This window comes from Schistocerca nitens, chromosome 6 (assembly GCF_023898315.1).
Source record: "Schistocerca nitens isolate TAMUIC-IGC-003100 chromosome 6, iqSchNite1.1, whole genome shotgun sequence".
Taxonomy (NCBI): domain Eukaryota; kingdom Metazoa; phylum Arthropoda; class Insecta; order Orthoptera; family Acrididae; genus Schistocerca; species Schistocerca nitens.
The window spans coordinates 446,842,128-446,854,781 of NC_064619.1; the positions used below are offsets into that span (position 1 = coordinate 446,842,128).

The following is a 12,654-nucleotide window of genomic DNA, read 5'->3' on the forward strand; positions in this document are numbered from 1 at the left end:
AGATGGCAGTTATAAGAGTCGAGAGGCATGAAAGGGAAGCAGTGGTTGGGAAAGGAGTGAGACAGGGTTGTAGCCTCTCCCCGATGTTATTCAATCTGTATATTGAGCAAGCAGTAAAGGAAGCAAAAGAAAAATTCGGAGTAGGTATTAAAATTCATGGAGAAGAAGTAAAAACTTTGAGGTTCGCCGATGACATTGTAATTCTGTCAGAGACAGCAAAGGACTTGGAAGAGCAATTGAACGGAATGGACAGTGTCTTGAAAGGAGGATATAAGATGGACATCAACAAAAGCAAAACGAGGATAATGGAATGTAGTCAAATTAAATCGGATGATGCTGAGGGAATTAGATTAGGAAATGAGACACTTAAAGTAGTAAAGGAGTTTTGCTATTTAGGGAGTAAAATAACTGATGATGGTCGAAGTAGAGAGGATATAAAATGTAGACTGGCAATGGCAAGGAAAGCGTTGCTGAAGAAGAGAAATTTGTTAACATCGAGTATAGATTTAAGTGTCAGGAAGTCACTTCTGAAAGTATTTGTATGGAGTGTAGCCATGTATGGAAGTGAAACATGGACGATAAATAGTTTGGACAAGAAGAGAATAGAAGCATTCGAAATGTGGTGCTACAGAAGAATGCTGAAGATTAGATGGGTAGATCACATAACTAATGAGGAAGTATTGAATAGGATTGGGGAGAAGAGAAGTTTGTGGCACAACTTGACCAGAAGACGGGATCGGTTGGTAGGACATGTTCTGAGGCATCAAGGGAGCACAAATTTAGCATTGGAGGGCAGCGTGGAAGGTAAAAATCGTAGAGGGAGACCAAGAGATGAATACACTAAGCAGATTCAGAAGGATGTAGATTGCAGTAGGTACTGGGAGATGAAGAAGCTTGCACAGGATAGAGTAGCATGGAGAGCTGTATCAAACCAGTCTCAGGACTGAAGACCACAACAACAACAACAACAACAACTATTTGGTCAGTACATTTTGTTGTTAGCAACTTCACATCATTGATGGCTATAACACTATCATTTTAAATCACTGAAGGGAGTTGGATCCTACTATTGTCACAGAGCATTCAAAGAGATGTTCAACACCACATTCATAACTGTGTTTCAGGTGTGAAGTGATGGACCTGCCTCACCCGCAGTAACAAATCAGCACACACAAAATCAGTTGGATGCTTTTTAAATCAACGAGAACACTACATTTGTATTCTGCTATTAGGTTTGGAGGATGTCAGTACACATTCTTGATTTTTCCAGTGTCCTGCTAACTTATAAAAAGGAAGATAAGCAACAAAGATGCATAGAATTCATTTCATTGTGTTTAGATTTAGGAAATATTAGTGGATCACTATACCAATGGACATTAAACAAAACTTTCATTGTAATATGTACACCATTTTTACCTCAAATTCCACCTGTACTCAAAATTATTTCTCCCAATTTTTCTTCAATCGATCATTATTTTAGTCTTCACTAGTTACTGGTTTCCTCTATCACAGTTTTGAAAAGCTGCTTTCCTTTTCTCTAGCATAAATCAAATTTCTATCAAACTGCCATCCTCTTCACTATTGCCCCTCCTTTTACACACAAAAGATGCAGAATTAGAAGGAATCTGTGATTTTTCAAGTAAACGACTCAACGTTGAACTCTAATGTGTACACGCTGTAATATGACTCACTTCAATATAATAAGCTATGTATTTCACTATTTTCTCTTATATAAAAGTGTACAAATAGTAATTCATTTGCAGATTGTAATTCTTTTTAAATTTATTTTTATAAAGGTAAACTAGAACCCAATTATTATATGCAAACTGCCAATGGCAGTATTGCAAGTGATGATTTTGATAATAGTGAACACCTACTAACAAACAATGAACTATTTCACTATGCTTACCTTTGACTTGTTTATTGTACTTTTTAATCTTTGCTTTGCTTCTTTTTTCATCCCTTTTTTCTAATTCTTCCTCGAGTTTCTCCTCAGAACCCCATACCTCCAAGGCTCTTTTTTCAACCTTTAACAATACTTTGCATGAAATTAAAACTGTCAGAGGATGAAATACAAAATGACTCAAAATTATTCATTAAATCTGAAAAATCATAATCGCAGATTACACACAACTGTAAAACTTGGCATGTGACTTTCATACCATTACAAAAAGAAAAAAGATTAAGCATTAATAGCCTGTCGAAGATAAATTCATTAGTGACCGATAACAAGACTAGGTCGGTGAAGGAAATCAACAGAGTCCTTGTCAAAGTGATCATTTCAGCACACCCTTAAGCAGTTTAGGGAAAAATGTGCCACCTGGCTTGTCCAGGTATCATCAAAGGTTTTATCTGGGCAGAACCTTGCACTCCAACCTATATATTCGTTAACAGGAGATGCAGCCCGTAGGCTGCACACACAAGTGGTGATGTATTAGGAAGCCAGGTGGCCTCTAGTGGCCGAATCAAGCACAAACTTTATGCGCAAATTACGATGTAACGCACACACAAAATTGGTAGTTACAGCAATCCTTCCTAGGTGAAGAAGTGAGCATTGTGCTCACATCCATTTCGTATGTGGTCAACATGGGTTGTTGAGTCATGTGACACTGCCATCAGTGCGTAGGGTCGAAAGTGGTGCTAGCATGGACAGGTGCGACACCCAACACCCTGTGAGAGGCAATATAGTAGGACGACACACTGGCACAGTGTTTATTTCCATGTCCACGTCCAACCCCAAGGAAGGAGGTTGTAGTGAAGGCAGCGGGACAGGCAGTGTTGGCTGTGATGGAGGTGGCAGCAGCGGAGGCATTGGCATTGCCAGGGTCCCACAATGGCCCCAACAGCTGAAGGGGACACCCATGGCAGAGAAGACAATTATGACAATGTTGGCAGCAGCAGCTGAGAAGGCAGATTAGATTAGATTAGATTAATACTAGTTCCATGGATCATGAATACGATATTTCGTAATGATGTGGAACGAGTCAAATTTTCCAATACATGACATAATTAGGTTAATTTAACAACATACTTAAGTTAATATAACAACTTTATTTTATTGCGTTTTTTGGTTTTCTTTATTTTTTATTTTTATTCATTTTTATTTTTTTTAATATTTTTTTTCTTAATTTATATCTAAAAATTCCTCTATGGAGTAGAAGGAGTTGTCATTCAGAAATTCTTTTAATTTCTTCTTAAATACTTGTTGGTTATCTGTCAGACTTTTGATACTATTTGGTAAGTGACCAAAGACTTTAGTGCCAGTATAATTCACCCCTTTCTGTGCCAAAGTTAGATTTAATCTTGAATAGTGAAGATCATCCTTTCTCCTAGTATTGTAGTTATGCACACTGCTATTACTTTTGAATTGGGTTTGGTTGTTAATAACAAATTTCATAAGAGTGTATATATACTGAGAAGCTACTGTGAATATCCCCAGATCCTTAAATAAATGTCTGCAGGATGATCTTGGGTGGACTCCAGCTATTATTCTGATTACACGCTTTTGTGCAATAAATACTTTATTCCTCAGTGATGAATTACCCCAAAATATGATGCCATATGAAAGCAATGAGTGAAAATAGGCGTAGTAAGCTAATTTACTAAGATGTTTATCACCAAAATTTGCAATGACCCTTATTGCATAAGTAGCTGAACTCAAACGTTTCAGCAGATCATCAATGTGTTTCTTCCAATTTAATCTCTCATCAAGGGCATCAGAAGCTGGCCAGGCAGAAGTACAACGAGGGGGCAGTGGAGACGCACATGGTGTGCAGCCACCCACACGAGGTTTCTGGTTGACTTGTTGTGACGCCCTCCCCTCAGCTGTGTGGACGATGCATAGGCATTGACCACAGGTACTATGAGTTACTGCCAGTACCCACCTTGGCCAGCGGTCAAAGCTGTGAACCCAAACAGCTATGCAAATATGGAAACACTGAGGCGCCAATGCCAGCAGACGGCCAAGCATCAGCCCAAGCAGATGTAGTAGAGTCCATGGCTGACGACCGTGCAACAATCTGCTGGGCTCGTATCACCAGCAGGGGTGAACCTGTAAGAACTGAGGAACCTGTTGAGAGCTACTTCCGGTGACACATCCAAAACATAGTTTTTCATCTGAGTCTTATATTTTTGCACTAGTCATTTGACTTCCCCATTTGATTGACTGTGGAAAGAAAGAGCTGTGATATGGTGAACACCAGCTTTTTTACAAAAATCTTCAAATTCCTGACATACGAACTGGGGGCCATTGCCAGTATCCTACATACATGGAAGACTTTCCATTGCAAAAATTTCTGACAAAGTGGAAATTGGTGCCACCGCAGAAGTAGGCAGACAACTCATAACATATGGGAACTTAGAAAAGCATAAATTACAACAAGTCAGTGGAAACTGAAAAAGACCCTGCAAAATCTACATGAATTTGTTACCAAGGCTGCTGTAGATCTGGCCAGGGTGACAAAGAAACACGGGGAGCAACCTGAAGGGTAGCACAATGTCGTCGAGCTGCAACAACTCACACCATTTCCACATCAACGGCTGGCTAAACAACATATCAGCATGCTAATGCTTTTGTGCATGACAGACCTTAGTGGTCCACATGTAACAAATGTGTAACCTCACGCAAAAGGGAGGAAGGGACTACAACCCTAGGCGTGGTTTCTCTGTAGCTGATAGTAGCACTCTGTCCAAGCAGAAAGATGATTTTTTAATGCAAAATGAGTTCTCAAAGGATCAGAAGCAGAGAGACCAGAGGTTGGTCCAGCTAGTTGTGTTGCACTAAAAATACAACTTTATTTAAAACAATATCTGTGGCTGAAATTTTAGTGCTAGTAATAGGAAAATCATCAACAACATTTCGAGCTTCCACGTCTACATGAAAACAAAGTAATTACTTTTTATCAAACACAGGATCCCAACCCATTGGCAAATACGATAAGGCAGTCAACATTTGCGAGTTGCATTTCACAGTCAGAAATGTATTTCTTAATTGTATCAAGACAGGGAAAGAGACCACTGCAGTAAGTGATTTGCAGCTTTGTCCAGCAAGGATGCCAAAGGGTTAAAAAGAGACACCAATTGTTTGTGATCTGTGATAAAGTGAAACTCAGACCTGTATAGAAAAATGTGAAATACTTTTAGAGCATACACGATCACAAAAGCCTCGTTCTCTATCTGAGAACAATACTGTGGCACTGAATTTAAGGACTTAGGGCATTCAGAACCATCTCTTGACTATGAGCAAGGATGGTGCGAAGACCAAATTGAGGTGCATTCATTGCTAACACAAGGTGATGGCCCAGATGAAAATTAACCAAATAGCCGACTGGAGTTTAGATTTCAACAACTTTAACACCTGGTCACAAGCCAACGTGATGAGTGGAATGGAAATTTTTTACGAAATAATTCATGGAGTGGTTGTGCCACAGCAGCAGCTTCCAGTATGAATTTGTAGTAGTACATAATTTTGCCTAAAAATGCCTGTAATTCCTTGATGGACACGGCGTATCGTTTAATGTCAACATGTGATGTTTCAAAAACCAAATAAATGATGGATGGGTGGAATACTGTGTCCCACAGACTGTGAAACATAAAACAGAGCAAGAAGGTTCGGCAAATGTTCTCTGTAGGGGCACCAGACACTACTGTGTCATCAAAATAGTTGACACAGCCTGGAACTGATGCAAAAGTTACTCTAAAAAGCATTGAAAAATAGCTGGTGCACTTGCCACATCAAAAGGCAAACACTGGTGTTGATAAAGCCCAAATGGTGTATTGGTAACTAGAAGGTGTTTAGATTACTCATCGAGCGGCAGCTGTAAATATGCCTCTGCCAGGACCATCTCTGAAAATAATGGGCCCCCAAATAATTTTGCTAACAGCTCATCAGGGCGCAGCAAAAAATAGGTATCAATGACTGACTGTACATTATTAGATTTTTTGAAGTCACCAAAGAGGCCCAGTTTACTGGTAGGTTTTTTGACTATTACCAGTGGTGCTGAGCATTCACTGGAATAGGTTGAGTAACATCAAGGGACTGAAGACTACCTAATTCTGCAGGCCCAGAAATAACAGAGGCAGGCAGACTGTTTCCATCACAATATGAGCCTGAAATTCTGGTGCACAACCCAGTCCTGTAGAAAATAGAGAGACAGCAGCTAATTGTTGCTATGGAACTTGATCAGAAACCAAATGCACTTCATCATCAATGGGAAATCCAAAGGTTTACAAGTGCACAAACCAAACTGACTTTTAGTGTAAGCATTGTCCACTACTAGGAATGTTAATGAACGAATCACAGCCTTGTAAGTCACAGGTGCAAAAAAATGTCCAACAATGGGAATATTTTGTTTTGTTATAACTCACCAGCCTCCACAACACTGAACTCTTAAGGGGAGAAACTAAAATTCACGTAAATCTGACAATTCACCAATGGTGCTGCTGCTGCCGCCATGTCCACTTGCATTTTCAATGATTTGTTAAACACACGCACATCAATGTAGAATTCATTTTGAGACACTGTCACTGCTGACACACTGTTCATATCCCACTGCCGACACACTGTTCAAATCCATGTTCGTCTCATTCTCACTCAGATATGGAAAGGAGTTACATACAGAAGCAGTGTGTCTCGTCTAAGGGTACATATTACACGTAGCCCAGTGCTTGGGCCATGTGATCTGTTCATGTTGAATGAAGCACTATGGGTACGAAGGCAGAGTGTAGAAGGGTGTAACCACTTTGATGCGGACTGTTGTTGTCATGAATGCCATGATGCTGATATGTCTGCTGGACTGCTGCAATAGTGTCTACATTCCCTTGAGAACTGGTTTAAAGTTGGGAGGGATGAAAGGAACTGATTTCTGAAACTTCGGACCAGGCTTCTCTCTTAGTACCTGCAGCCCGTGTAACTTCAAATGACTGAGTTACATTCAGTATTTCCACAAGCATAGGATTTTCACACTGTAGAGCTCACTCACGAATTTCCCTATTGGGAGCAAAATGTATGACAGCATCATGACCATCTGATTGGCATAGGATTTCTCATGAACATTTGTCACAAAATTACAACGATGGTTAAGTCCCTGTAGTTCTACTGCCCATGCCCTGCACGACTGCTTTGGCCACTTTTGGCAGGGGCAAAATTCCTCACAAACAGCAATAATGTGAGTAAGTTTACAGTGATAGGTAGAAATTAACTCACACATCTGATCAAAAGAAAGACTTGAAGGTTCTTGTAAGGGGGTGAGCTGACACAACTAATACCCATGAGCTAAAATCCATGACAAAAAAAGGCCCTTGCACAAGGTTACGTCTTTTACTCCAAATGCCTGGAAATGTTGCTGCAGGCATTTTTCGTAAGTGTCCCCATCTTTTGCTGCAAAGCTGTACGTAGGGAACCGCAGTGGGTATGTTGTTGGCAGGGCTGCAGGTTGTGCCAATGTAGTCGTTAAACTGGAAATAACAACTGCCAACCTGCTGTTGCTCGAGAAGAGATTTAAGCACTGCCCCCATGGGAATTAGACTCAAAGGACTAATGACTGAAGTGGAACACGTAGAGCCGAGTACCTTACCCATCGCCAAAAAGTGCTCTAACCCAAGAACACTGCCATTTATTGCTCGAACAGTACACCCACATGGAAGACAAGGTATAACACAATTATCAATACACAACTGGCAAGTGGAGCCTTGCGCTCCAGCTTATATATTCATTTGTTCCAACGGGAGGCATCGTATTAGCAGGCCGGGTGGCCTCTAGTGGCTGAATCAAGCACAAACTTTACATGCGAAGCATGAAGCAGCACACACTCATCAAAATTCGTAGTTACAGCAGCAACAGTAATTCTTCCATGCCTACCAAAATAAGCAAGCAAGCAAGCAAAAAACACACACACACACACACACACACACACACACCTCATATTACCTTCAAAGAATATGTTTCTAAAACATTCATATGAGGAAATGGAGGACAAAAATGTCAGGCAAAAACGTAACAGATTAAATTCTACGAATAGGAAAAAAAAATCCCATCCTCCCAAATATGTATCCTCCTTTCCTCCACAAGAAAGAATCTAACAGTTCTGAAAGCTACGTATAGTTTTTTTTTTCTATTTTTAAATGTGTCTATGAGCAGTACATGAAATTTCTGCTTCCTGAAAATATGTACTGGCAAGCCATTCAACCTCGGTCTAATTTTAAAAGCTAACTAAAGCAATGAATCTACATTCTAACAAATACAGTACAACAAATATTTCCATTGCCATATTCTTGCCAAAGAACCATGAAGGACTGTGCTCACAAACAGATATGCGATAACTGTCTACTTTGTGACACTCTCCATGAAACTCCTCAGAAGTTCTGTAGACATGCAGTGTGCATCCCTCCCCCCTCCACAACGCAACTTGCAGATCCTGAAGGGTCCATGGCATCCTCTATGGCACTTCTGGCCCCTTGCTCTTGTGTTTGCACCATGATACTGAGGTACAGCAATGATGAGACCATACCATGCTGTTTTAGCTCTATGCCATAGTTCATCAATCACAGGAGCTGGCAAGAGGTGACATGTCAATCTCTCAGCAACTCATGATAGTTGTTTCCAATGGATGAGAGATACAGAGAACATGCTGGGCAGAACAACAGTCTAACACCCTCTGTTTGACATGTCTTCTTTATGGTACATAGCAATACATCTTTTCCTACATTGTTGATACCCTCTGTATTGAGATGGGTCAGGATAGCACAAGCAACTTCTGGTCTTGCATAATCTTGTCGAAAGATGTCATGGATACCTTACAGAGACAGCTGCTGCCCAAATTACCAGCTATGCTAAACAGAGGTGACTATCTTGTCTACCAAATGGCAGCCCATACTACCACACCAGGCGCTTGATTTGCATGTTGACAGCAGTGGTGGTTGCAGTGGTAGTGAGGAATGTGATCTGGGAACATTCATTCTCTTGGAAGTCTCCACACATAAGACATCTATTATGATGCTGTACACAGGACTGGAACTCATGGTGCCACTCATGTGTGTACTGTTGTGGATGGGTACAAAACATGGGCCTGTCTTTCTCTGCTCTCACTTAAAGAGAAGCCACAACAATTCTCACTGTACTGACAGTCTCAAGTGTTACAGATCTCATCAATCCGTGTGGATACATGGGTTTTACAAATGAGCACATTTTCTGATTTTCTGACTCATGGTAGGTGTTATTGTGGTATGATCCTGCAAGGTGTTATTGTGGTATTATCCTGCATTGCCAATATGCCTGTTCTCCCAGGTCCTAATTGCATGGGATCACAGAGATCCTGCGTGGCATCAAGTATGTCCCTCTTAATCCTGTCAGTTCCAGATCTGCACAACAGTCACTGTACCTCTAACTACGCAAGCAGCAGTATCACAGAATGATAAACTGTGGTGTCGATAGACCACAGTTCTGCCACTGTTGAATTCCAACAAGTGGTGATTGATGTTTCTAATTTTTAGACAAAACGAACAACATTCACACATAATTCCTAAAAGAGAAATCTATTGCATAATCATTCATTGTACACAGAATGAGGTGGCATTACCCCTACCTATTTTCTGCAATTGTGCTGAAATGCTATTCAGTTTCATATCAAGCATCTATTACACTTCATATGTATTTGACATTTGTTGCATGTCAAGCGGAGTATATCTTTCTGGATGGACAAAAAGAGAAAGCTGGACAAAAAGAGAAAGCTAAATTGTACAGTGGCCTGTCAAGAAAATCACGTGACCACACAACTGAATAGGCCTTGAGGTGAGGTGGTTATAGTGCAGTGATTTTATGTTTTGAGAGCATTACTGCTTTAAGACTCTGGGTTGTTGTGGCATTGGTGACAGAGTGTAAAAATTTATCAAATATAGGAATAACATCCTTGCAGGGATACTGACTAAGAACCAGTTCACTCCACTGCATTAGTAACTCCATGAAGGCTTCATTATTATTATTATTATTATTATTATTTCTTTCTTTTCTCAGACGTTATGTCTGGTCAAAAATGGAAAGTGATGCGGACCTTGATCAAGCGTGACTTCCTTTTAACTGTACGGTATATGTTACATTGCATTTAGGAACTTTAGGGTAATTGAACATGTATCAATAATTACGGATTTCTGTAGTTGTATACATAAGTTTGGATGTAGCTGTATTGCATTGATGTACTGGTGGATATTGTGTGGTATGACTCCTGTAGTTGATAGTATAATTGGTATAATGTCAACTTTATCCTGATGCCACATGTCTTTGACTTCGTCAGCCAGTTGGATGTATTTTTCAATTTTTTCTCCTGTTTTCTTTTGTATATTTGTTGTATTGGGTATGGATATTTCGATTAGTTGTGTTAATTTCTTCTTTTTATTGGTGAGTATGATGTCAGGTTTGTTATGTGGTGTTGTTTTATCTGTTATAATGGTTCTGTTGCAGTATAATTTGTATTCATCATTCTCCAGTACATTTTGTGGTTCATACTTGTATGTAGGAACTTGTTGTTTTAAAAGTTTATGTTGTAAGGCAAGCTGTTGATGTATTATTTTTGCTACATTGTCATGTCCTCTGGGGTATTCTGTATTTGCTAGTATTGTACATCCGCTTGTGATGTGATCTACTGTTTCTATTTGTTGTTTGCAAAGTCTGCATTTATCTGTTGTGGTATTGGGATCTTTAATAACATGCTTGCTGTAATATCTGGTGTTTATTGTTTGATCCTGTATTGCAATCATGAATCCTTCCGTCTCACTGTATATATTGCCTTTTCTTAGCCATGTGTTGGATGCGCCTTGATCGATGTGTGGCTGTGTTAGATGATATGGGTGCTTGCCATGTAGTGTTTTCTTTTTCCAATTTACTTTCTTCGTATCTGTTGATGTTATGTGATCTAAAGGGTTGTAGAGGTGGTTATGAAATTGTAGTGGTGTAGCCGATGTATTTATATGAGTGATTGCTTTGTGTATTTTGCTAGTTTCTGCTCGTTCTATTATTATTATTATTATTATTATTATTGTCGTCGTCGTCATCATCAGTCCAAAGACTGGTTGATACAGTGTTCACACTAGTTCATCCTGTGTAAGCCTTTTTATCTCTGCCTAAATATTGTAACCTACATCCATTTGAACCTGTTTACTATTGTCAATAAGAAACTTGATAAATGGAGAACAGACAATATTTAATGAGGATACCATCAGCACTGAGTTATGAACATCCACGTATGAGCTTTGTCACCATCTCTAACTATTCATAGCTGAATAGTTTTGATTGATTTTTCATTGTTCCTTAGATGCCCTCAGAGAAAAACGAACAATATGCTGTAAGAACCAAGACCAGCATATGGTTCAAGTCTCCTCCTGCTTCCAGTTACCATTCATTTCACAGACTAAAAGAGACTTATCTTCCATTAACAATTTCCACAATGGAGTTTCTTCTCAGGCCTTCAACCATCAGGCTGGTTGGTGGCAGTTTCTTTTGCCTTCCTCTCGAGAGCAGTACAGGTAGTGCAGCTGGTAACCTCCATGATAAGGCTGATATATTTTAAACTGGGCCTGCCTCGTGTTCTTCACCTCTGTGTTCCTTCAATGATCTTCTAATGACACCATCATGTCTCAGCAGATTGCTGACCCGTGTGTCTCCTCTGTGTTGGATATGCTTCCAAAGACATGACTTTCTTCCTCCATTCTGTGGAGCCCCTCTTCATTCAAACCGTGTCTACCCAGACATTCTGCAATAGCACCATATCTCAAAGGTTATTATTTTGTGTTTTTCTCTGAGCATCCATGTTTCACTTTTGTACAGCAGTACACTTGAAACAAACATCTTTATGAGGCCTTTCTCCAGATGTCTGGTTATGCAGCAGGATGTAAAAAGACTTCTTCTTTTGCTTAGAAAAAAAAAAATTGATGTAATTTTACTCCCTAGATAGGTGAAGGATTTGATAATCTCCAGTCCCTCATTGTTCAATGAGCATTGAGCAACAGTGTTTTTTAACTCGCCACTACAATTTTTGTTTTAGCTTTATTAATTTTTGTGTTGTAGGGAGAGCTGAGGGTGGTTTCCATCTGGACCAGCATCACTTTGAATTGTTCTGTGTCTTCACTTAACACTGTGATACTATCAGTAAGTCTCAACATTTCTATTTCCTTACCACGGTCTTTAATTCTTTATATAGCTCCAACTTTATCCCCGACTTCTTCTGACGTCCCCTGAATGTATCCATTGAGCAAGACAGGAGAGAGTGAGCACTCCTGTAGTACTCTGCTTATTGTAGGTTCTTCTTTATTTCTCCACATCTTATCACAGCTACCTCTTTTCTCTACAGTCTCTACACTACTGTTCTGTCCTTATACTTTATGCCACTCTCTCTTTCAGCATCATAAAAAGCTGTCACCAGACTACCCTGTCAATTGCTTTTTCTGACTCAAAGAAGACAATACATGTGTGTATGTGTGGTGTGTCCTGAGCCTTTTTAAGCTGAGCATTGCTTCTCATGTGCCCACAGACCAAGAAGCAATACTATCCTTATGATAGTGGATAGACAGTGTATCAGCAACTATACAGCTGATCTGCTCTGCTAGGTATCACATTATTGGAGGTGGTTTGCTCCAGACTTCCCTAGGCTATGTGTCACCTTATCA

At 39.9% G+C, this 12,654-nt stretch overlaps 1 protein-coding gene across 1 annotated transcript in view; it reads right to left on the reverse strand.

The window, feature by feature from the left end:
• The window catches only part of LOC126262842 (DNA repair protein complementing XP-A cells homolog), a 44,457-nt gene that overhangs the window by 11,959 nt on the left and 19,844 nt on the right, over positions 1-12,654 (reverse strand). The window contains exon 5 of the mRNA XM_049959705.1: positions 1,910-2,027. Within this exon, the coding sequence (XP_049815662.1) occupies positions 1,910-2,027 (118 nt within the window). The remainder of the gene's footprint in view (positions 1-1,909; positions 2,028-12,654) is intronic.